The 25,856-nt window shown below is 45.5% G+C and overlaps 1 protein-coding gene across 1 annotated transcript; it reads right to left on the minus strand.

The window, feature by feature from the left end:
- Positions 1-1,147: 1,147 nt before the first annotated feature.
- CUNH13orf42 (chromosome unknown C13orf42 homolog) lies at positions 1,148-24,952 on the minus strand. Its single transcript, XM_064585804.1, has 4 exons — positions 24,536-24,952; positions 4,087-4,237; positions 2,310-2,550; positions 1,148-1,310 (listed from the first exon to the last, which is right to left on the minus strand). Exons 1-4 carry the CDS (start codon positions 24,950-24,952, stop codon positions 1,148-1,150), a joined length of 972 nt encoding a protein of 323 aa, XP_064441874.1.
- Positions 24,953-25,856: the final 904 nt, after the last annotated feature.

Below are 25,856 nucleotides of genomic sequence, written 5' to 3' on the forward strand. Positions count from 1 at the left end.
CAGTGGCTCTCAAACTCGAGCAGGCAGAAATGCAAAAAGTATGCGAGAAATGCAATTTAAAAGGTAATTCTGGGGGCGCCTGGGTGGCTCAGTCGTGAAGCGTCTGCCTTCGGCTCAGGTCATGATTCCAGGGTCCTGGGATCGAGTCCCGCATTGGGCTCCCTGCTCCTTGGGAGCCTGCTTCTCCCTCTCCCACTCCCCCTGCTTGTGCTCCCCTCTCTCGCTGTGCCTTTCTCTGTCAAATAAATAAAATCTTTAAAAAAAAAAAAGGTAATTCTGATTCAGATAGTTACTAAACTCACAAATCCTTCTAGTCCAAAAGAACATAAGGATGCTGATTTTCTTTTTATTTGGGGGAGAGGAGAGGCACAGCCTGCCATAAACTGGTTGCAGGGGTGTCTGTACAGTAATTTGAAGAAAAGCACCGCTCATCTCCCGCTGTCCCCAGCTGACCACCTGTGGGAAGTGAAGCTGGGTTTGGGGGCTGGGAGAGATAGTGAGGTCCCAAGGCAGAGCCCTGACACACTCCTTCCCAATGCCAGGGCATTGGCCCCATCTCCAGCGTCATCCAGCAGAGGTTTCTAGAACAGCGTGAGAGTGCTAGTGCAGAAGGAGCTGCTTCCTGAACTGCATTCTGCACAAAGGAAGGCAACCTCTGTTTGTAACCAGAGTGTTTCTGAGCCCCATAGAGACAACTGCCTTTCTGACAACTTTGGCCCAGAGATCCAAGTGGGGGGGTGGGGGTCCTCATTTCCTGTGCTGAGCACAATGTTAGCAGCCACTTGGACAGATGCACAGAGAACTGAAACAGGCCCCAGGGGAGGCCAGGTTAGTGAGCCCAGACACTCCCACTCAAGGCCTTCCATTTCTTCTGCTGGAAGACCAGCCAGGCCGTACCTACCTGCTAACCTGCTGTGCCAGGCGAGCCAGGCTCCAGAGTCTCCTCAGGCAGGTGCTCTGGGAGGCCGCAGGTGTGTTTGGCACTAACTGGGCACCGGGGGCAGCGCTGATGGGCTCATGGGCTTGACTGGGTTCCAATTTCCATTTTTAACCCTTCCAAACACCATGTGCTGCGCTGAAAGCCGCCACGTTCTCAGGGACCCAGGCTGAGTCAGGCTGACTGGCCCGGAGGGAGTCAAGGCACTGTTCACTCCCAGAGTTTCTCTCGAAGCAGCCACTGCCCTTTGGGGTTCTCGGTCTCATGGAAGTCCTCCCCCGGAGACGCCAGGGGGTCCAGCACAAAGAGCTCTGCATCCCATTCCATGTCTTCTCCTGAGAAGTTGAAGAGGATCTGTCTGGGGCTCCCCAGGCTGGAAGGGAGGAATGAGGCAGAGGGTTTAAGTGCGGCTTGGCTGACTGCACAGAGAAGGGATGCTCTGATTCACTCTTCCCGTGGAGACCCTCAGATGCTCCCCGATGCTGGGCCTTGCAGAGGCCAAAGCAGTGTCATCATGGGGGCTGGCCCCTGGGCTGGCCTTGAGCGGGAAGGATGGACTATGAGGGCTGGAGCCTGGTTTCAGTGTGTCCAGTAGGTAGTCCATTATTATGGGAGGAAAAATGCTATTTAGAAAAGCTCCAAACCCATCAGAGTTGAATGGCTCTTGTACAAAGAAAAACAAGTGGCTGAGCCCAGATAAACCCTTCTTTTGTGAAAGGGGAGGTCCCTACAGCATGACCTGGGTTGCCCAGAGCAAGAGAGTACTTACTGCCCTGAATAAGTAGGCCACAGGAACTTGGGGGCTAATGATGGTAACTCGTCTTGGCAGAGTTGGAGCTGGAGGGAGAAAGGCCAAAAAATGGTAGCAAGGTGGCCAGGAGGGGCCCAGCCGACAAGAAGTTCTCCATCTAAGTCAGGCCAATGCCTTTCCAAGGCAGGGGCAGCTGCTTAGTTTGGTGTTGGTTCCCTCTTGGTGCTATGCCCTCCTCAACCCAAACGCTCATTAAAAATTCCTAGCACACAGGTTGTCAGTGGCAAGGTGAGGGGGGGTGGGGAAGCAATGAAGGAGGGGGGCACAAAGCACGTGGGCTACAAAGGCCAGAAGGAAGGGCAGGGCAGATCCAGAGCCAAAGTGACAGTGAGGAGTGGTGACAGGGGTGAACCAGGCTGGAGTATAAGCATAGACTTATACTCCACTTATACTTTTTTTTCCAAAAGAAAAAACATTTTTAACAAAGATCTCCCTCCCCCCAAAATACATAAAAATAATTTTTGGTATATAGGATGGGGACTCGAGGCACCTTAAGAACCACCCCAGGTGTCTGGAGGACACAAAAACATCTTGGTTGTACGACTTGGTCCAAGCACTTACTCTTTTTTGCAGGCTTTGGGCTTAAATTTCAAGGTGCTGAATGCCCCTTCCACAGCCTTGGGCAAGTAAATGGGGTGCCTCTCGAGTCTCCTCTGAGTGCCAATGGTCCTGCACTCCATGGTCCTTCGAGACTGGCCATGTGTCCCGTGCACAGCACGCGCAGCGATGTCCTCCGAGTGCCGGCGTGGCACCCGCAGGATCCAGTTGGAGTGCAAGCTGTGCTCCCGGGAGCTGGTGGCCACTGGAAGAGAGAAGCAGGAGTCCCAGGAAGGGAGGACTCGGCGTCAGGGAGGAGCAGGAGAGGTAGTGTGGTGACTCGGGCTGAGAACCACAACAAATGCATAGATACCACAGCGGGTTCTTAGAAAGGATGGGAAAGGCAAGCAGGGGGCACGATCTGATCTGACCCTGCAGTTATGGTTAGGGACACAGCAGAATATTGATGTGTTCATTAAAAATAAGGACACAGATCTATGTGTACTGACTGGCAAAGATACCCATGGTGTACTGCATATTGTGAAGCGAAAAGAGCAGATGACAAAATAGCAAAGAGATCCTATTTTTCTCATCCTCGGTGGATTTTGCTGTTCTTTTGCCCATGTCCTGGGTCCCTCAGGCCCGACTGTCGAGAAGAGGTTTGGCCTCTGTTAGGGACCGAGGGGCTGCAGTCAGGGAGGAGGGCGAGCAGATGCCCCTCCAGGAAACAGTGAGCCTGGGGCGTGGGAGTATCCTTCTGTCAAATTCCACCAAACCCAATGAGAACCTAAATTTCACAGATATAGGTGTTTTGAGGCCAGACCAGCTACAAACCACAAGGATGTACTCTTCAACCTTTTGAGCATTAAGTAAAACACTCAAGAATTATTTAGTATTGGTACCAAAAGCTGATCCCTCAGTAACAAGGGCCAGTAATCCCTGAATAAAATCATCATCAGTGATGCCAAGAAGGACAAGTCAAAGATGAAAGAAACTGATAGTCAAGTAATGGAATTTAAAAGTGGGCTGAATTCAGGAAGTGGTCAAATTGCTTGCTTTCCACCAGGAGAGAGCCAGTGACACAGGCTGGCGGAGAAAAGCATCAGCCCAGCCCTCAGCTTGCTCGCTCTCCAGGGACCCAGGCTGGCCTAGGCAGGCCCCCTGCTCCTCTCCTGCCTTGTGCATCATCCTCAGAGCACTGATCATGAGGGCCTCAAAGGGCCCTGTGGGCAGAGGGGGGACAAAGTAGATGAAGGGTCGCTCAGGTCCAGCAGAGAGTGCCAAACTAGCTCAGGGAGCGTCAGAAGCCAGATTTTTAAATTCGGTCTCTGCTCCTTTTTCTTCTTTAAAAAAAAAAAAATGTGGTAAAATACACATAACATAAAATTTACCATCTGAGTCATCTTTTAGTGCACAGTTAAGGAGTGCAGAATATGTCCCCACTGGTGAGTGACAGGTCTCCAGGACTTCATCTTGAAAGACTGAAACTCTGTCTTCACAGCCATATAGCACCAGCCCCCCCTCTAATCCCTTTCTTTAGTGCTTTGCCTCAGCTTTGGCCAGTGGACCACAGGAAGGAGTTTTTGTCCAGATATGGCCGTGAATGTTGTCGGGTGGTGGCTGCAGGGACACCCAAAGCCAAGGGCCCCCGAGGAGAAGAGCAGGCCCTGGGTGGGGCTCCGGAGTGTGGATGTGAGTTTCCCTTTACTCTGAGGTGGGGTTCCTGATAACTCATCAGACAGCCCACTCCAGAGACCGCCACCCACCCAGCCCCTGCCCCCTGGGGGGGGGGAGCACTCACCATCAAAGTCCACGTCCTCATTTGGAGGCTCTGCCTCAGCAGCCTGGGGCCGCTTCTCTGTATCCAGTTCCGCAATGATGGAATCAAAGAAGGCCATGGCCTCGGCCACATCTGCGCTGAACTGGGAGCATTTCTTTGGGGTTGCTTTCTGCTAGAGGTGAAGGGCAGGAGAGAGAGTTGCCTGAGCCAGCCTCAGAGCACCCACACACAAGCAAGCCACCACCGCCAAAAAGAATGCAGCACTGCTGAAACTAAATGCATGTGAAGTTATGAATTTGCAGAGTTTAAAAAGTAAATTTAAATAAGTGGGGAAGGAGGGTGGATGCTCCGGACCCACAATTGCTGTAGGTCAATGGATTTCTAATTGTCTCAAGGAGAGACAAATAAATAATAAGATCTATGTTCTTATTCAAGAGACTGTTTTGACCTTTAGGTAAAATACTTAGTCTTCCTTTGGACTTTTTCCCTGCTGGTAAACACCCAATTAGGTGATCCTGCAGCTCCGTTGATAGGCAATGAGGGGCTCACAGCAGGAAAGAAAGGACAAGATAGACTAGAAATGCTCTGAAAGAGCTGTCAGGACCTAAAGTGGCCAAACTTGAGCTCAAGTCATGGTATAAATTGAAGAGAAATTAGTATGATTGAAAAGTATAAGGCATAATAAAATATGGAGTTAAAAAAAAAAAAAAAGTCTACTGAGTGCCTAACCAGGTTCCAGGCTCTGTCCTGATCTATTCTTCTTCATGATCTCATTCCTCACCACCATCTTCACAACCTCCCACCAGTGGTCTCGGGGGGCTGAAGGGGAAGTTCAAGCACCGTGGTGGACCTCCATGGAGAACTCACAATGAAAGGTACAGAATCAATGTGTGTTGAAGAAGGCACAAAGAAATGGAAAAGCATTCCATGCTCATGGATTGGAAGAAAAAATATTGTGATAATGTCTATGCTACCTAGAGCAATCTACACATTTAATGCAATCCCTATCAAAATACCATCAACTTTTTTTGAAGAAATGGAACAAATAATCCTAAAATTTGTATGGAACCAGAAAAGACACCAAATAGCCAGAGGAATGTTGAAAAAGAAAAGCAAAGCTGGTGGCATCACAATTCTGGACTTCAAGCTCTATTATGAAGCTGTAATCATCAAGACAGTATGGTACTGGCACAAAAACAGACACATAGATCAATGGAACAGAATAGAGAGCCCAGAAATGGACCCTCAACTCTATGGTCAACTAACCTTCAACAAAGCAGGAAAGAATGTCCAATGAAAAAAGGACAATCTCTTCAACAAAAGGTGTTGGGAAAATTGGACAGCCACATGCAGAAGAATGATACTGGACCATTTTCTTACGCCACATGCAAAAAGTAGACTCAAAATGGATGAAAGACCTAAACGTGCGACAGGAATCCATCAAAATCCTTGAGGAGAACACAGGCAGCAACCTCTTCGACCTCAGCCGCAGCAACTTCTTCCTAGAAACATTGCCAAAGACAAGGGAAGCAAGGGCAAAAATGAACCATTGGGACTTCATCAAGATAAAAAGCTTTTGCACAGCAAAAGAAATAGTCAACAAAACCAAAAGACAACCGACAGAATGGGAGAAGATATTTGCAAATGACATATCAGATAAAGGGCGAGTATCCAAAATCTGTAAAGAACTTATTAAACTCAACACCCAAAGAACAAATAATCCATTCAAGAAATGGGCAGAAGACATGAACAGACATTTCTTCAAAGAAGACATCCAAATGGCCAACAGACATATGAAAAAGTGCTCAACATCACTCAGCATCAGGGAAATACAAATCAAAACCTCAATGAGATACTACCTCACACCAGCCAGAATGGCTAAAATTAACAAGTCAGGAAACGACATATGTTGGCGGGGATGTGGAGAAAGGGGAACCCTCCTACACTGTTGGTGGGAATGCAAGCTGGTGCAGCCACTCTGGAAAACGGTATGGAGGTTCCTCAAAAAGTTGAAAATAGAGCTACCCTACGACCCAGCAATTGCACTATTGGGTATTTACCCCAAAGATACAAATGTAGTCATCCGAAGGGGCACCTGCACCCCAATGTTTATAGCAGCAATGTCCACAATAGCCAAACTATGGAAAGAGCCTAGATGTCCATCAACAGATGAATGGATAAAGAAGATGTGGGCGCCTGGGTGGCTCAGTTGGTTGAGTGACTGCCTTCGGCTCAGGTCATGATCCTGGAGTCTCAGGATCGAGTCCCGCATCGGGCTTCCTGCTCAGCAGGGAGTCTGCTTCTCCTTCTGACCCTCCCCCCTCTCATGTGCTCTCTCTTTCTCATTCTCTCTCTCAAATAAATCAATAAAATCTTAAAAAAAAAAGATGTGGTATATATATACAATGAAATATTATGCAGCCATCAAAAAAATGAAATCTTGCCATTTGCAACAATGTGGATGGAACTAGAGGGGATTATGCTAAGTGAAATAAGTCAATCAGAAAAAGGCAATTGTCATATGATCTCACTGATATGTGGAATTTGAGAAACAAGGCAGAGGATCATAGGGGAAGGGAGGGAAAAATGAAACAAGACAAAACCAGAGAGGGAGACAAACCATAAGAGACTTTTAATCTCAGGAAACAAACTGAGGGTTGCTGGAGTGGAGGGGGTGGGAGGGATGGGGTGGCTGGGTGATGGACATTGGGGAGGGTATGTGCTACGGTGAGCACTGTGAATTGTGTAAGACTGATGAATCACAGACCTGTACCCCTGAAACAAATAATATGTTATATGTTAATAAAAAGGAAAAAAAGAATCAATGTGTGAACCCAAAAAAAAGCTGTCTGAGGAATTTAGTAAATAAGAGAACTCAGGGAGGAAAAGAAGTGACAATATGCGTTAACTTGGGCTCTTCTGACCCTGTGTAGAATTATTTTATTTTATGTGAGCATTTTTATTTTATTTTTGTTTTAATTGTGTATAGTTGACACACCATATTACATTAGTTTCAGGTGTACAATGTAGTGATTTGACAAGTTTATACATTATGCTGCATTCACCCCAGTATACCTTCCAGCTGTCCCATTACATCGCTATTTCTGTATCATTGACTGTATTCCTTACGCTGTGCTTTTTATTCCCATGACTTATTCATTCCATAATTGGAAGCCTGTATCTCCCACTCTCCTTCACCCATTTTGTCCATCTCCCCATTTCTCCCCTCTAGCAACCATCAGTTTGTTCTCCACATTTATAGGTCTATTTCTGCTTTCTGTTTATTCATTTGTTTTTGTTTCTTTTTTAGATTCCACTTAGGAGTGGAATCATACGGTATTTGTCTTTCTCAGTTGGACTTATTCCACTTAGCATAATACCTTCTAAGTCCATCATGTTGTATCAAATGATACAATCTAGTCTTTTTTATGGCTGTGTAATATTCATGTGTGTGTGTGTGTGTGTGGTATGTGCGCATGCATGTGCATGCACATCTTCCTTATCCATTTGTCTATTGATGGATACTTGGATTGCTTCCATAATTTGGTTATTGTCAATAATGCTGCAATAAACATCAGGGTGCATATATCTTTCCAAATTAGTGTTTTGTGTTCATCAGGTAAATACCCAGTTTTGGAATTATTGGGTCATATAGTACCTCTATTTTTAATTTTTTGAGGAACCTCCATACTGTTTTCCACAGTGGCTGCATTAATTTGCATTCCCACCAACAATGCACAAGAGTTTCTTTTTCTTTACATCATGGCCAACACTTGCTGTTTCTTGTCTTTTTGATTCTAGCCATTCTGACAGGTGTGAGGTGATATCTCATTGTGGTTTTGATTTGCATTTCCCTAATGATGAGTGATGTTGAGCATCTTTTCATGTGTCTGTTGGCCATCAGTATATCTTCTTTGGATTGATTGGGTTTTTTGGTATTGAGTTGTATAAGTTCTTTAGACATTTTGGATATTAACCCTTTATCAGATATATCATTTGCAAATATCTTCTCCCATTCAGTAGGTTGCCTTTTCATTTTGTTGATGGTTTCCTTTGCTGTGCAAAAGCTTTTTATTTTGATGGCGTCCCAATAGTTTATTTTTACTTTTATTTCCTCTGCCTCAGGAGACATATCTAGAAAAATGCTGCTACAGCTGATGTCAAAGAAATTACTGCCTGTGCTTTCTTCTAGGATTTTTATGGTTTCAGATCTCACATTTAGGTCTTAAATCCATTTTGAGTTCATTTTTGTGTGTAGTGTTAAAAAGTGGTCCGGTTTCATTCTTTTGCGTGTGTGCATCCAGTTTTCCCAGCGCCATTTATCCAAGAGACTGTCTCTTCCCCATTGTGTATTCTTGCCTCCTTTGTCTTAGACTAATTGACCTTACAACCATGGGTTTATTTCTGGAGACTCTATTCTGTTCCACTGACCTGTGAGTCTGTTTTAGTGCCATATGTGGGCATTTTTAAAGGGAGATGGTATTAAAAGTGAATATTAAAGTACAGGCTGGGATGTTGGGAAATAAAATGATGACATCTGTATGTACATACAAGATCTTGGTGAAATGTACGCATTTCATACTACTAGAAGACATTTTTAAATGGAGAGGGTTTTTTTTCCTTTTATATTTGTAAGGCACTTTCTTACAGAAAATTTTTAAGAAGCACAACATAAGCCTGAATCTTTTGTGTTAAAAGTGGAATACTATCCATATGTACTTATCCCTCCCCCTTCAAAGAGCCCACTAAAATGAAGCCAGGAGGGCAGAGAGAAGAAAACCTAAGGACAAAGAGAGAAAGAGAGAGGCCATCAGTAAAAGAGATATTTCCAGAAGCTTCTGGCAGTTGAAAAGCAAATGAAGTGGGGGAGATGTGAAAGAGCAGAGGGACCAGCCTTCTAGAACATTATGGGTTAGGGAGGCAACTAAAAGGGGTAAAATTTGACCCTCGAGAACCCGAAATGCACCAGACTTGGCAACACCGGGTACACCAAGGGTTGGGAGTGGGGAGCAGGACTGCAACGGGATGGGTTGGTTGGCAGTCTGTAGGAGCACAGCAGGCCAGGCCACCAGGCATCCTTCCTGCAGGCAGACGATAGGAGGGCCCACCTCTGAAGGCAGGTCACAATTCTTGTCCCTCCTGTGGTTTTTCTTAGTGGCACCTCTGTCTTGAATGTCTCATCTGTCTGATTCCTACTCATCCATCAAGAGGGGCTGGGTCAGCCCATTCTCCAGTAGACCACCCCTCTCCTAGACTGTTCTCTCCTCTAGGCTCCATGGTCTTCAGTCCCTAACCTAATTCTACTCTGACACATCATTTTAGAAATTATTTTTGTGAAGTGAAAGAGAAACATAGAATGGAGAAAGCCACACAATCTGGACTGAACCCCAAAGGAGGGATAAATATTATTTAATAGGGATGCAAGGTCTGTAGGTCTTTGTATCTCAGAACTCATGAAAAAGGTGCCTCTGAGTCTCTGACTCAGCAACTTCCACCAGTGTTTGGTTTAAGGCAAGGGTCTCAGTCTCACATGTGGGCATCACATTCTTTTTCATGGGGTCACCCTACAAAATGATGTAAGCTGCTCATCCCTCAGTGTCTCCAGGAAGTAGACTTTAGCCAGCAGCTCAGAGCAGCCTGAATCTGTTGCTTTCATTTATTAAAGAATTTAGAAAAGAGTCGGCTTTGGTGTCTTAACTACCAAAGGCTTAGAAACCAGTGAGACCACAACCATTAGTCATGTTAACAGGAACCCTTGATGGTGGCTTCTCGTAAATCTCATAAATCCAGAAACTCCTCAAGTATTGTCCTTCGAGGATCACATTTACAAGTTAAAAAATAAATCTTCATCATATGTATTACCACTTTAGCCCCTATACTTTCTGTCCATCAAAACTGGTAGACAAAGACCCTTTCAGCTGCACACTTGTTGGTTATTCCAAATATTCAAATATATTTTTTGTTTCCAAAGCCTCAAGCTTTAGGATTTGAGACTCAGGTCTCCCTCCCATACCTTGTCCTTTCTATGAGGCTGAGAAGTGATTGCCTTCGGGGGCACCCTGACATAGAAGCTCCTCAGCCAGCACTGCTCTTCCAAGTCCTACTTCTGGGGTCTCTGCTGGCCCATCCAATACATTACCATTCCAAAACTTGCTTCTGCTAAAAGAGCTTGTAGATTCTGGTGTGTCTGGAGAATGAGACATTGGTGACATTATCTGTGGCTGACCCACACATACCTGTGTGACCAAGTCTTATCCCAAAGGACAGCTTCCTCCACTTGCCCCAACTGCCTTTGTCAGTTCCCCCCAAACCCTTCATGGAATGAAGTCAGGGCACAAATAAATGCAAATGAACAAACAATTGCTTTCCTTCCTTCCTCACCCCTGCCTTCCTTCCCTGCAAATGAAAGCAGCATCCCTTGAATGAGTCTGAGAGCCTGGCCCGGGAGGGCCAGTGACAGTATACCTCTCCCTCGTCCCTGTCAGGGTGGTTCCATAACAGGGTATCCCAATTCCAGCTGGACATTGGTATCTCCTGAGATGCTCCTAAAGAATGTCTATCTATACCTGGCTCTTTCCCAGACCATTGGTTCAGACAATCTGTGATTCTAATACACGGCAGGGGAGAACCACTGCTCTATGGGGGCCCCCGCATGGGAGAGGGAGCCAGTGCACCCACAAATCCCCACCTCAGGGTCTGATTTAGGACAGAAATCTCAAATGCCAGTCTTATTCCCTGGCTTTGCAAGTGCAGACAAGAATGTCTCTATCAAGACAAGGACACAAGGGACAGGACCCCAGGGGACAGAACACAGGTCATTGAAGAAAGAGGACAAAGCCCCGGGATTTCAGTGCCCAGACTCACTGTGTTCTTGTGTACCTCCTGTTCCTCAGCACGCAGAGCGCCAAGCAAAGGACTCCATCTGCCCATGCTCTGCTTCCTGTACCAACAGGGGGTGTAGAGCATCCCCCACAGAGGTGCACCCAACATCTACCTTTCCCTCCCAGTCCCCAAACTTGACCTGGACCCCCTCCTGGGAACGCATTCCCTCAGCCTGCATCTTTGTTTGCTTCCTGGGTTTAGTGTTTGGCATTCACCTCTGCTAAGCTTCGTGGTGGGTAGGCGCCAAGGTTCTTGTTTATCTCTCCATTGTTTCCTTTTGAAAATATAAGCAAACGTGAATTTATATTTGTGTTTACCCACTTTCTTAAAAAACAAAATGTAGCCTACAAGATACAGCTGTAAACATTGCTTTCTTCACTCAGTGTATCCTGATGACTACTCCCAGCAGTAGACAAAGACCCTCCTCAGCCCTGGTAACCCTGCCTGGCTCTCCATTGTGCAGACCCACTGGCAGAACAAACCAGAGTCCCCTATTGTCAGATCTTTGGCTTTTTTGTAATTTTTTGCTATGAAAGCTAGTGCTTAACACATATGTCATTTTGCATTTTGCCAGTAATACCCTAGCTTGGGGTAGGCTTCTAACTGTAAGTACTCCGCTCTCTGTGTATCTGCTTGATGGAGAGAATGGGAAGCATCAAGCCGTCTTGCAAGTCAGTCACACAGGATTTGGTTAACAGAGTTTCTGTTGCACCTTATAAAATATATGTTTACATGTCTCCAAATGAATGCTGTGGTGACTTTTCTGAGTTCCAAGGCTGAGCTACATGTTTGGGTCTTTTCAAGTCCTGGTTTAAACCCAGGCTGATTCTAGCTTGCTGTTTTTTGTTTGTTTGTTTGTTTGTTTGTTTGTTTGTTTGTTTGTTTTGCCTTCCCATAGTTTCTGTGGGCCTTTTCTGCCTCCACTGCCACATTCTCTTGTGTCACTCCCAATCTTGACTTTTTCTTCTAGCCCGAAATTTTTTAACTACTTCTTTGGGCAGCCTTCCCATTGCACCTGCTCAGGCCCCAGTTCCACAGGGCTCGTGGTGCTTTGCTGTCGACCCCATAGCAGCCCTGGGGAGAAGGCACATGGGCTGAAAGCATCCGTATTGCATTGCCTACTCCATTCCAATGTGCCTTTCACATGTAACCTTCTGTGGCCTTGGTTATCATTTTCCAAGCCTCATTGTCCCATCCCCCTCACACCAGGCCTGGGTCTCCAATTTACCTTTCCCTTTGTATTTTCCCCAAATGAACTCAACTGTAATTCTTTGGCAACACTTTGGCAACTAACACTCACAGTTAAGACTCTTATGATATATGCTCACCACCAGTCCCTGCCTATATGAGACAGGTTGTGGGATATACACAACTCCCAACACTCTGATTGAAATCCTATCTGTTTCTCTGCCAAGGAACCTCAACACACCAGTGATGCTGAGGATTGCAGCTTGAGACAATGGGCTGTGTCAGGGCAGACTACCATTCCACCTATGAATGCTGAGTACCTATTTCAATGTCTGGCATGGAGTGGTAATTATTCATTGATGAATGAATATATGCTATATACAGCTATTACCTAATGTTTATTTTCTCCAGTCAGCTTGCATGTTGCTAATATATCCTTTTGGATTTAACTTGGCAAATGTTAAGAACTCTGTACTCCTATTTTTATGGAGTACTGATAACACTCTGTTGAGCAAATAATACCTGGAAATATGAATGTCCATATATTGTGATGAAATTTCCAGGATCAGATGTGGAACTAGTTGAGATTAGAGAGACCATTTTCCCTTGGATCACTCAGCTGTGTGAAATTAAATGCAAAACAGCTCAAATTTATCCACAAGCAATTAAATATCACCAAAAAAAAAATAATAAATAAATAAAGAGCTTTTGAGGACAAACCCTAAAAGCTCTAACACATCTTCTTTGCCTTCTGCCATCCTTGGAATGGATATTTAAGACCAAGTTCAAAGTGATATTTACCTTATCCCTTTTATATTACAACACCTAAGAAAGTGTGTACCCATAACTGAGTGGGAGTTTGTGAAGAAAAAATGGGACTTTATGAAACAAGAACTGAAGCTATGAGAAACAAGCAATTTGAAAAAAGATATAGTCATTAGAATTTAATTACATACATACATATACCCACATACAAAATTTCAACAAAATTTAAGCTAAATGGTTCACTTGCCTGAACTGAAGAAAAAAATCAGTGAAGTAGATAAGAGAGCTGAGAAAATCAGTCCAAAGAGATAAAAAGAAGGAAGAAGGGGCGCCTGGGTGGATCAGTCGTTAGGCGTCTGCCTTCGGCTCAGGTCATGATCCCAGGGTCCTGGGATCGAGCCCCGCATCGGGCTCCCTGCTTGGCGGGAAGACTGCTTATCTCTCTCCCACTCCCCCTGCTTGTGTTCCCTCTCTCACTGTGTCTCTCTGTCTGTTAAATAAATAAAATCTTTAAAAAAAAAGGAAGAAGTTTGTCACAAACTCTAGTATAACTCGACTTTGGCATGACCTATCATAACTAAACATTATAATCATTTTGGAAGCGTAGCCACACATCTTCTCTCTTTGATCGTAGATATTATAGATTCACAGGTTGATAGACTTAGTCTTTGTCCTCTCTGCTTTTTAACCTTAAGGCCACTATTTCTTTTGCCCACACCTGGTAGTTCCTCACCTTATACGTCATCTAAATGATCATTCCACTTTAACAAAACACCGAGTGGAAAAAATTTGCTCACATTTATCAAACAGTTAGAAGCCTGATTAAATTCAGTTGAATTCATATCCTTGAAGAATAGGATAAAACCCACACATGCAGTATGTGAAACATCACAATCCGGAGAGAGAAGGGATGAATTTGTCAATATATGGTGGGAAACTTTGCTACTTGGGGAAAATTCAAGTTGGATTCTCACTTCCCACTTCCTGTCAAAATACATTGCTGATAAATAAAAGATGGGTTTTTAAAAATGGAACTATCAAAAAAGGGGAAAAATGGCAAATACACAGCTGACCTTGAGACATAGAAGGCTTTCTAAGCAGGAAAACAATGGAAGAAATATCAAAGACAAAAATGGATATCTTTGATTACATAAAAATCAATAGTATTTATACACCAGAAAATGTCAAATAAAATTAAAACACACATAATAACTTGGAGAAAATATCTTAGCACATGTGGCAGACAGTATGCTCATATTCTTAATATGAGTCCATGGAAATAACAAATCTTTAATAGAGCCAGAAGAAAAATGTAGAAGACATGAATGGGCAATCGATTAAACAAGAAGTGCACATTGGTTTGGTAAGTTAAAGGGGTCATTCTTTGCTCAAGCAATAATCAAAGAAAAGTACATATAATAATGCAATTTATTACATCAGTGAGCTTTCTAAATTAATGCAATACTAGGTGCTAATAAAATGCAATATGAAGTGCTTTCTAACTCACTGTTGATGAAAGTGTAAATTATAAAATGTTTCTGGAAAGCAATATGTAGAAGAATCTTTAAAAATGAATGATCTTTAAACTTTGCCCCATTAGTCACACTTATAGGAATCACTAAAACATGCCTTATAGAATAGTATGTATTTATTTGTAATTCTTCACAATTACTTAAAGAATGTGAGTTGTTACATTTTTGCCATTAAAACTTTAGTTTTCAAAGACTAGTTAATGAGGGGTGGGAAAAAATCCACAAAATATTATATTAACTGAAAAGAGATTATAAAAAAGTATATGGTATAAACCAAATTTAGTAAATTCATACATACACATACATTAGGGTTGTCAAAACTAGCAAATAAAAGTATAGGACAGCAGTTAAGTTTCAATTTCACATAAACAATGAATAACTTTTTAGTATAAATATATACCAGACATTGCATGGACATAATTATACTAAAGAAAAAAACCATCACTTATCTTAAATTCAAATTTAAATGCATCCTTTGTTTTAGCTGACAACCCTAATACACATATATGCAAATATTCAGGAAATAAATGATTGAAAGAGAATATACCTAAATATTTTATAGTGATTATCTCTAAATGGTAGGATTCTAAGTTATTTTTATTTTATTTCTTATACTTCTCTGTGTTTTATAAATTTATCTAATATAATATAATTTTATTATCCAAAATTTTTTTTAAGTTTACCCAAAATGACCTTTTGATGGTGAACTCTGATCCATTACACATTGGATATTTTAATTATTAGGATATGATTCTATATGAATATACTCAAACTATATTCCACTCCACTAAAAATAAAAGATAACTTTCCACTCAGTGAAAACAACAGATCTACTACTCTTCTAGATCTTCCACCAAACTTTGTAAGTTTTCTTCTTAAACCTTCTTAACGGCACCTGGGTGGCTCAGTCAGTTAAGCGTCTGCCTTTGGCTCAGGTCCTGATCCCAGGGTCCTGGGGTGGAGTCCCCAGATCGGGCTCCCTGCTGAGTAGGGAGCCTGCTTCTCCCTCTCCCTCTGCTCCTCCCTCCCCACCCCCCACTTGTGCTCCCTCTCTCCCTCTCTCTCGTAAAAATAAATAAATAAAATCTTTTTCAAAAAATGAACTTTGGGACTTCATCAAGATAAAAAGCTTCTGCACAGCAAAGGAAACAGTCAACAAAACAGAGGCAACCCACAGAATGGGAGAAGACTTTTGCAAATGACACTACAGACAAAGGGCTGATATCCAAGATCTATAAAAAACTTCTCAAACTCAACACCCAAAAAACAAATAATCAAGTCAAAAAATGGGCAGAAGACATGAACAGACACTTCTCCAAAGACATACAAATGGCTAACAGATACACGAAAAAATGTTCAACATCATTAGCCATCAGGAAAATTCAAATCAAAACCACATTGAGATACCACCTTACACCAGTCAGAATGGCAAAAATTGACAAGGCAGGAAACAACAAATGTTGGAGAGGTTGTGGAGAAAGGGGAACCCTCTTACACTGTTGGTGGGAATGCAAGTTGGTACAGCCACTTTGGAAAACAGTGTGGAGGTTCCTCAAAAAATTAAAAATAGAGCTCCCTATGACCCAGCAATTGCACTACTGGGTATTTACCCCCAAAACACAGATGTAGTGAAAAGAAGGGCCATATGCACCCCAATGTTCATAGCAGCAATGTCCACAATAGCCAAATTGTGGAAAGATCCAAGATGCCCTTCAACAGACAAATGGATAAAGAAGATGTGGTCCATATATACAATGGAATATTACTCAGCCATCAGAAAGGATGAATACCCAACTTTTGCATCAACGTGGATGGGACTGGAGGAGATTATGCTAAGTGAAATAAGTCAAGCAGAGAAAGTCAATTATCATATGGTTTCACTTATTTGTGGGACATAAGGAATAGCATGGAGGACATTAGGAGAAGGAAGAGAAAAATGAAAGGGGGGAAATCAGAGGGGGAGACGAACCATGAGAGACTATGGACTCCGAGAAACAAACTGAGGTGTTAGAGGGGAGGGAGGTGGGGGGATGAGTTAGCCTGGTGATGGGTATTAAGGAGAGCACGATGATGGGTATTAAGGAGGGCACTGGGTGCTATACGCAAACAATGAACCATGGAACACTACATCAAAAACTGATGATGTAATGTATGCTGACTAACATAACATAATAAAAAAAAAAAAAAGAAAGAAAAGAAACCTTCTTAAATTACAGTTGGAGTTTCTCAGGTTATTGGTTTATTGAAAGTCTGCTATGTGGCTGGAGCCATGCAAGAGGTTGGAGATAGAAAGATAAATAAGACACAGTGCCCCCACTCAAAGAGCTCGTGGCCAGTAGCAGCACTAACAAATGAACAGACAATTACAGTGCTGGGTGCTAAGTGCTAGATGGGGGTCAGACACAAGGAGGGGAAGAAATCCACTGTCTTAGATTGTGAATGTGAGAAGTGCCTTCCTAGGGAAATGCTTTCTCTGCTGTTAAAAGACAAGAAGTTAGCCAGGTGAATGGGGTGTGGTAAAGAGGAAAAGAGGGGACAAAGTATTATTTCTAGGCTGAGCAAACAGCATGTGCCTGGAAGATAGATTGGGGAATGTAATTACCCATCTTGTGGTCTGACTGAGAGGGGCTGCAGGAATTATATACTTTGTTATCAATCATCATTATACAGTTTGTCATCTTGTGGAGAGCTGTGCCAAGCAAAATAGAATGTTCTTTGCAGCTCATATTGAATCAGTACCACCTTTCAGCTCTGCAAACCAGATATAGGCCAAGTGATAGAGACTCTCCCAGTAACTGATGCTCCAGAAAACCTGCATTTTAATGTCACTGTGTTTGCACAAAGTCTCCCCAGCAGATCTGAAAAATAATTCCCAGAGATGTAAAAAGAGATCTAGAATCTGCCTTCTATCCCATATGAAATTATATATGCATATTATACATGGATGATTTGGGATCTTTTTAGATGAATTGGATTCAGATCCTCCTGCCATAGAGGAGAAAGAATTCTTCTACTTGCTATTGACATGGTCCTATCTGATGAACCAGGATTGGATGGCCTTAATAGAAAATTGATTCTGAAAACAAACTATTGCCAGAATAAAACTACTTTAAATAAAAATCAATCACTTTTGGCAAACATTCTTCAGAATCCCATTGGTTCTTTTTAAACCATTATAGCAGGCGAATTTCTTTAGCTGGGGTGGAGTAGGGCGGGGTGCAAGGATGGGGTGCATTTTGCAGCTAGTTCATCCAAGCAGACATATCAGGAATCCAAACTGCTCAGAATTAGATGACCCATAAGAGAATTAATAATGTTTTCTTCTGTCTGCGGTGGGTGACCAGGATCCCTAGCTTCAGAAAATGTCCAGCTCAAACCATCTGAGCAGTGTTCCACTGGGGCACTGCAACCAACCTACGCTAACAAGCACTCTGGTCAGCGTGAGCCTTATCGCAAACTCTTCCTCTTCACCAACCATCAAAACCCAAGCTGTTCAGCTGTACAGAAGAAAGGAAGTTTGGACACATGCAACCCATTAACATGGATGAGCCTGGGAAACATGCTGAGTGACAGAAACCAGTCACAGAAGGACAAATTGTATATGATTCATCTATCTGAGGTTCCTAGAGTAGGCAAATTCATAGAGACAGAAAGCATAATAGAGGTTACCAGGAGCTGGGGTAGCAGGAAAATGGGGCGTTACTGTTTCCTGGATAGAGACTTTCTGTTTGGGGTGATGAGAAAGTTCTGGAAAGGAGAGTAGTGGGCTACACACCATTGTGAATGTGCTTCATGCCAGTGAGTTGTACACTTAAAAATGGTTAAAGTGGTAAATTTTTTAAAGTGTATCTTACTTAAAAAGACTTTTATATTTTAAGAAATAATCAGACCTTTTATAAAAAACATTCTCCTGATTCCTAAATGAAGTATTTTAGAGACTCCCTGATCTCTTAATGGATTCCTTTTCTAGTGTACTACTAATACATTTCATAAAGTGTTCTAAAAATATATTAACTAAGGCTTAATAGTCTTTTGGATGCAGTACTATGGGCTTATATAAACGATTGCTTGGAAAAATTCATGGAAGACTAGTGGGAAGAACTCTGGTTATTGTCTGACAATTAACAATTTGAAAGGTGTCCAGTGTTACACATTTTCCTCTAAAAGAAATTTATATAAAATCATCCAAAGAGAAACATTTAATTTCTTAAGAATTTATTAACTGTGATACACTTCATTACCCATAAGCTGGGGACACTTAAAAAGCACTCACTGAACATGCTAAGAAGTGCCATGTTGAAAATGGTAAATATTATGTTTATTTTACCACCAAAAAAAAAAAAAAAGCTGAAATGGGTGATGAAATGTTCTAGAATTAGACAGTGGTGATACGTTGCACAACTCTGAAGATACTAACCACTCAGTAATACACTTCAAAGGATAAGTTTCGTGGTATGTAAATTAAAGCTATTATTTAAAAAAAAAAAAATCCAAGCTGAGAGAAGCAGTCTTTATGAGGAGTAGAAAGATGGAAGTCAAATATCCTAGAGCCCCTCCCAGCAGCTGGAAGAAATTACCTAAAGAACTAGGTGAGGGGGGGAAACACAGACTGAGGTCAGCCATGTCCCAGACAAGACCCCAAAACAGATTGCAGAGGGAGAATTCGCTTTCCAAGGTGCTGAGGTGAGGGGGTCAAATAGCAAGAAACACAACAGGATAGTTTTTTACTTTTCACAGACATTTTTCTCTCATAGGGTGCACCACATCTTCGGAGGCTTTTGACAAAGATCGGCGGGAGGATGTGTGGTCCATCCATGCCTCTGGCATCTGAATTCTCTGCTGGGTCCAGAAGGGATGGACAGAAGTTACGTGCCCAGGTGCCGTTGCCTGGACCCTCAGGAAGATGCAGGTCAGGCTCGTCGCAGCAGGGGCTCTGAGAAGTCACCACCAGAAACGTGTGTACTGGTTTACTGCCTTGCTTTGCCACAAGCGTGACCACCCATGAGGACAGGGACTTTGACTCGATTACCAGTATTTAGAACAGCCCCTGACACACACCCTGTTCCTGACAACAACAATATGTGTTGAGGAAGGGAGGCAGGGAGGGAGGAATGGAGGGAGGGAGGATGGACAGACATATCTATTGATGAGTTGTTACTTAAATATTGTTGAGGGCATTACTAGCCACATCACACATGGTTTCTGCATCAGGTCCCATGTGAGAAATTCTGGAACTTAAAGCTGGGAAAAAATCTCACTTCCACTGACCAAAGGGTATGGTTCTTCCTCTTAGACAGAATTTTAATATAGATCCAGCTCTCTTTTTATGGTAGCTTCTAAGAGGTACAGAGCCGAACCTGACGCTCCTCTGTAGCTGCTGAATCAGCTCTATGATCTGCATAGCCTTGATTTTCTGTTGATGTTTTATTCTCTCCCGATTGTCCAATATCTGCTCCTACTTTATTCTCCTGGTAGGTGGCTCATCTCAGATACTTTGTAGAATGAGTGAGGAAGAATGAAAACGTATTTCTGTTGAAATGGTTTGAAGATACAATCTGCCCCATTGTGAAGTTCGCATTGTAGCTGAGCCCACACTGTTTACCTGGCTTTCCTCCTAGTGCAAAAGTAGACAATCCACACTCAGGGCTTCAGTGCTACAGGGACCAAGAGTAAAAGTAGAGTCAGGGGTAGCCATGTGCAGGGAAGGTGTTGAGATGGAGGGAAATTTGACTCATGGATTGTGGAGAGGAGAGAACTTGATGTGCGCCTTCAGGGCATGCTTTAGGTCCAGGTTTCTCCTGCCCAAGGGAGCCCGGCCATGCACCCCCTGTGAGAGAGCTTCGCCCTCGCACCGACTCCATGCGGGGTAGGAAGCGGGTACCTCTCTGATGACTCTCCCTGGCCCGGGGGTGCACAATAAAGCAGCCTGCTCCCTCATCCTGCGGGGCGCACTCCCCCATCTGACAGATATGATACGTTTTCTGATTGAAAGGCATTGTGGCTCCATTGACAAGAGTCTGAGCTCTGGCACAACGCGGACCCAGTTTAAATCCCGGCTCTCTCCTCATCGGGTGCACAGCCTTACATAAATCACTTCCTGTCTCGGAGACCCAGTTTTCTCCTCTGTAGACTGGGGCTGGGACTCAGCATGTTTCTAGGATGATCAGAAGTCAGGACTAACTGCCGGTGGTGCCTGACTGTACCTGGGCCGTGGCAGGGGGGCAGGGGTGAGGTGTGTGGAGGAGACTGGCAATGCGCCTCTTCGCTGGCAGGAACACCCGAGGTGCCCAGGGCAGGGGGTTGTGTGGCTTTGCCCCTGTTGGTTCAGAAACTCTATGTTCCAGTACAGGACCCACTTCAAATATGGCCTCCTCCTGCCACTTGAATTTTGCAGTGTGTTGGAAATTCTAACACTGAAGCATCTAAACAATGAGTCCCAAACTATAGCTCATACCCGATGCTGACACAAAAGTCCTCAGAGGTGGGTTTTTTGTTTTGATATCAAAACGTTGCAAACCGTGTGTTTCATTCATTTTTGTAATGACTTCCTATTTGGAGGGAGGAACAGATTGTCACAGAGCCTGGCCAGGACCTCCTCGGTGCAGGGGCCAGGAGGGGTTTCCCGCATCCACCCCAGGCTCGCCTTCCTTCTGGCCTGTCCTTACTCCCTCCTCCCACCGATCCACATGGGTACTTGTCCCGGCTGTCTTATCTCCAGGGGGCTGGGACACCAAACCATTTGGCACCCTGGTGTATCATGCCTTAGCCACTGTTAACATTTCAGCAGGCCCTACTGGAATGCCTTACCAGGGTGTGAGAAAGTGTCAGTCTGGACCCTGGAGTGGCTTGTGAAATAAATTTAGTGTGTCATGACCAACATGCAAAACAACAACAACAGAAGAACAGTATCGAGTGTTTTGAAAAAATATCAGGGTACCAGATAGAGAATAGGAATAAGTGTATCTCATGAAATTTTTGTTTTGGTTGTATTGAATAAACTAGGTCAATATCTAAAATATATTTCTTTTTTTTTATTTAAATTCAATTAGCTACAGTACATCATTAGTTTCAGATGTAGTGTTCAATAATTCATCAGTTGCGTATAACCTGTATTTCTTACGGAGAGTTTTAAACAGAACAGCCTGAAAGCCATTATCTTTCCAGAAAAGAGAGAGAGCCAGGGGAGCGCAGGTTCTGTGGCCAGGCCAGGGGCTGGTTTTCGTGGGGTCAAACCCCCACGAAAGGCTCTGTGCCTAAGCCCTCCCTGGAATCTTCAGACAGCCGGACTAGGGAGCGCAGGGAGGGAGGGAGCTAGGCTTTATAAAGAGAGAACTGCATTTTTTGTTGTTGTTGTTGTTGTTGTTGTTTTCAGGAAAATGCAGTGGTTGTGGAGAGAAGGTCTGCATGGTGCTATGGTGCCCAGAGAACACTGCTCAATCCCTACACGGAGGCCAGCTCTTCCGTGATCTGTGCACAGAAGACCAGACTTTAAAGTTTATAAAGCTTTGGTAAGTGACCAAGAAGTAGTCACGGTTGTGCTCTGGGGATAGAAGAATGACAAAGATGCTGTTTCGGCGAGATCACGTGTACCAGAGTCCCTGCTGTGCACGAGAGGAGACACACAGGCAACGTGCCACGGGAGGATGGGATAAATGCTACAACAGGGGTGTGTTTAGACTAATGGGAGAGAGGAGAAAAGGCTAATTCTGTGCAGGGCTGTGCTCATTTCCTAGGGCTGCCATCACAAAGTCCCACCCCCTGGGCTGCTTGGAGCAACAGAGGCTTACTTTCTCAGTCTGGAGGCCAGAAGTCTGAGGCCAAGATCGTGTCAGGGCCATGTTCTCTTTGAAAACATTAGGGGTGGATGTGTTCCAGGTCCCACCCAGTTTCTGGGGGCGTCCCCAGCTTGTGGCAGCCAACTCCAGACCTCGCCTAGTGTTCCCCGGGAGTGTGTGTGTGTGTGTGTGTGTGTGTGTGTGTGTCCGTCCCAGTTTCCCCTTCTTATCGGACACCGGTGTTGTCAGATTAGGGGCCCACCCTAATGCTTGCAATCAACCTAACTCATTTCACCTCTAATCAGCCTAGGTCCAGATAAGGTCACCTTCGGAGGTACTGGGGGTTAGGACTTAAACATATGATTTTGGGGAGACACAATTCAGCACACAAGGGGTCAGTGGAACGAATGGTGTTTGCCAAAACCTGAAGATCAGCAGGTGTTTTCTACCAACGCAGGAAAGGGATGACATTCCAGAAGAAAGGTGCTTTCTGGTCCCCTGCCCCTCCCACGCACAGAGCAGGCCGCCACAGGCCACCTGGCCAGCCACGGAGACGGCACCCGCTGTGTCTCAGGCACACCCAGCATCCGACTCTTTCTTTAGGAGCCACGAAGGAGAGAGCTTGTCTGCCGGTGGCTAAGAAGCCTCCCGCACCTTCCATTTCAGAGTTAGTAAGCACTGGAAGACCTACTATGTGCCAGGTCCTATCACAGGCAGGACCTTGCTTTTCCTTCACAAGGTGTATTCTTATTTCCATTTCTATGCTACAGAAATCGAGGCCCAGAGAAGTCAACTCAAGCGGACAAAGGTACACAGCTGGTAAAGACAGAACCAAAGCTCAGGTCTTGGCCTGACTGACTTCAAAGCCATTTTAAATCTTTTTTCCCGGTTACATCATGGTGAGAGTCATCTCCCGAGGAAATGCGCACGTTGTGTCATTCCACAGGGCCAGAGTTGGGCGTTCTGTGCCTAAGCCCTCCCTGGAATCTTCAGACAGCCGGACTAGGGAGCGCAGGGAGGGAGGGAGCTAGGCTTTATAAAGAGAGAACTGCATTTTTGTTGTTGTTGTTGTTGTTTTCAGGAAAATGCAGTGCCTGAAGGGAAGCTAACCAGAGCGGAGAACCCCAGGATATTCAAGTGAGGAGGGAGTCCAGAACCCACTGCAGCCCCTTCTGTCATGGGAGGTGACCCGGGAGGAAGGGTCCTGGCTCACCAATCCACAGCTGGCTGGTCACAGGGTCAGTTCTGGAACCCAAGAGTCGGTACTGGGACACTGACATACTTTCGGAGTTAAAGTGGTTATTTAAACCACTCCCACCTGGGATAAAATGCAGACGGTTGAAACCAGTCGGGGGAGGCCAAGCCCTGGAGATCTGATAGCCGGCCAGTTCAACGGTAATGGGGCCTCCACAGCCCACAGCACACTCCGCGGAAACAGGAGTGGGAGAGCCGGGGCCACTGTCCGGGCATCAGGGAAACGATTAAAACAGCCTCCAACCTCAGGCATTTGAGAAAAAAAAAAAAAAATGTTGAGGGGTGAAGGAAGGAGTGCCCGAAGGAATTGGAGGTCCTGTCGGAGCAGGTTCCTGAGCCTCAGCTTGCTCTTCTCGCTCCGGGAGTCTCTCCCAGCCCCCCCAGCTCCCCCCGCGGCATTAATCGAATGCTCAGGGAAAGATAACGTGTACAAACACCGGGATAAGCAGAAACACCGAGATGACTGCCCGTGACTCCTTGCACTAATTTCCTGCTTGCGCTGCCTGGGCTTGAAGCTTCCCGTGCCCAGCAAAGCTGGCAGGCAATCTCCTCGAAGTCACAGGCTCTCCCGAGGCTGCGCCCTTGTCCCCGGGGGGCCTGGGCCCAACCTACAGCTGGAGCACATCCTCCAGTTGTTCGGCTCCCGTGGAGCTAAGCACCTACATATTGGACTGCACCTAGTTCCCAGGAAGATCGCACTCGCCCCTGGGACTTTTAGAAGCCACACAAGCGTCATCGCATCCACCAAGCCGGCGGTGAGTGACAAATACACAGCGCGAACGCAGTGCGGCCTGCCAGCAAAGCCCCAGGCCCCCGCCCGGGCTGCTCAGTGCACACCACCCACCGCTCCTCCCCAGGGCCTCCTCCAGGAAGATGGGCAACAGGGGACTGCCACCCTGCCCCAGGCCGAGGAGAGCGCGGTGGGAGTCTCGAAGGAGGACGGCGCTGTGGCTCGGAAAGCGCAGACAAGTTAAGTTGCGTGTGCGCGGAGAGAGGGGGTGAGCCATGTTCCCACCCGGCCCCTGAGCTCTCGGAGGAATGCTCCTCCACGCTGTACGTCTCCACAGCGCTTACCTTTCTGTCTTTGGAGGTGGACTGGCCAGGGGCCGTCTCCCCTCTCTTGGAGGACTTAGAGGAGGTAGAGGAGAGGCCGTGGGCGCGGCGGGGCTTCAGGCCGTCCAGGCTGCTGAGGTATTTCTTCCGCAAGGCCAACAGCTCCTGCAAGTACTGCAGGCAGTCCTGGGTGCGCGAGTACATCCACGCCCGGTCCCCCTCCTGCTGCAGGTAGGACAGGCTGGTGTCCGTGCTGCTGGGGCTTTTGCATTTCTTCAAGGACTCGCTGAATTTCTCTCCGTGGTCCCCGACCACGTACATGGAGCTGCTGCGGATCAGCCTCACGGTGGGGCTGGCTCTGTCCGAGTAGGGGCTCTCGGCCACGTCCGCCTTCCTCTGCGGCCCGGAGTTGAAGATCGAGTGCAGCCTTCTGAACATAGTGCTCGATTCCTCCGTGGGGGTGCCTGCCAGCTGCCTGCGCTGTGCCACTTGATCTAGCTGCGGGGAAAGGAGCCAGCACGCCGGCCTCCCGCCATCCGCCTCCCACGAGGCCTCGGGTCTCTGGAATCCCCGAGCCGGTGGGCCCGGTCAGGCGGGCAGGCCGGGCAGCTCCCCTGGGGGGGGACATTTACCTCCAATAACCACGATGCCATCAACCACCTGGACATATAAGGTGGGGCACTGTGGGCTTACTCGCAAGAGGCCTGTTCATTTTCCATTTCTGGATGTGGTCTCACTCAGTTTGATTTGATCTTGGTGTGGATTTTTACGTTTCCACCTGGGCCGAGCTGGCTCTGGTCTGGAACGCCTTGCATCCAAAATGAAATCCTACTTGGTGAAAACACCGCGAAGCCAAAACTCATGTGTTGCTTGAGGTAAAATCCAGTCCCCCGCGAGAGGCCAGGGTGGACACAGCCAGGGCTGTTGGCAGGAGGCTCTCAGATCTTCGATAAGCTGGGCGCTGAGCAGGCATGCCAGTATCCTGCAGGTGCCTCGCCCCGCTGTAAGGCGACCTCGCCACGGTTACCGGATAGCAGCCCGCTGTGGAGACAGGAGGATTCAGGTATCGGGACCAAGCTTTCTGCACAAAACCCTTAGCGAGCGGAGGGTGGCCGCAGAGATAGGGCAGACGCATTCTTTAGCTGGAGCACATTTTTCATTTAAATAGACTAGTCATAAGCAGACACTAACTATTTTTCCAAGAGCATCCTTTGAGTACATTAGGATCTCAGGGATGTCCCCTCTAGGATTTTTCTCAGGCTAATAGGACACATGGCTATTGCCTTCATTTCTCTAACACAGCCTATTTCTCTCCCACACTTCACTCAGAGAGCTGCAGCCT

This window comes from Mirounga angustirostris, unplaced genomic scaffold (genome assembly GCF_029215605.1).
Source record: "Mirounga angustirostris isolate CCGP_5_RB_7025 unplaced genomic scaffold, mMirAng1.0.hap1 SCAF_3, whole genome shotgun sequence".
Lineage (NCBI taxonomy): Eukaryota > Metazoa > Chordata > Mammalia > Carnivora > Phocidae > Mirounga > Mirounga angustirostris.

Coding starts and splice junctions, on each gene's coding strand:
- CUNH13orf42 (XM_064585804.1), bottom strand. CDS start 24,952: ATGTTCAGAAGGCTGCACTCGATCTTCAACTCCGGGCCGCAGAGGAAG. Junction 4,238..24,535: donor CCACCTCCAAAGACAGAAAG/GTAAGCGCTGTG, acceptor CTTCACCTCTAG/CAGAAAGCAACCCCAAAGAA. Junction 1,311..2,309: donor CCCAAAGCCTGCAAAAAAGA/GTAAGTGCTTGG, acceptor CCTCCCTTCCAG/CCTGGGGAGCCCCAGACAGA.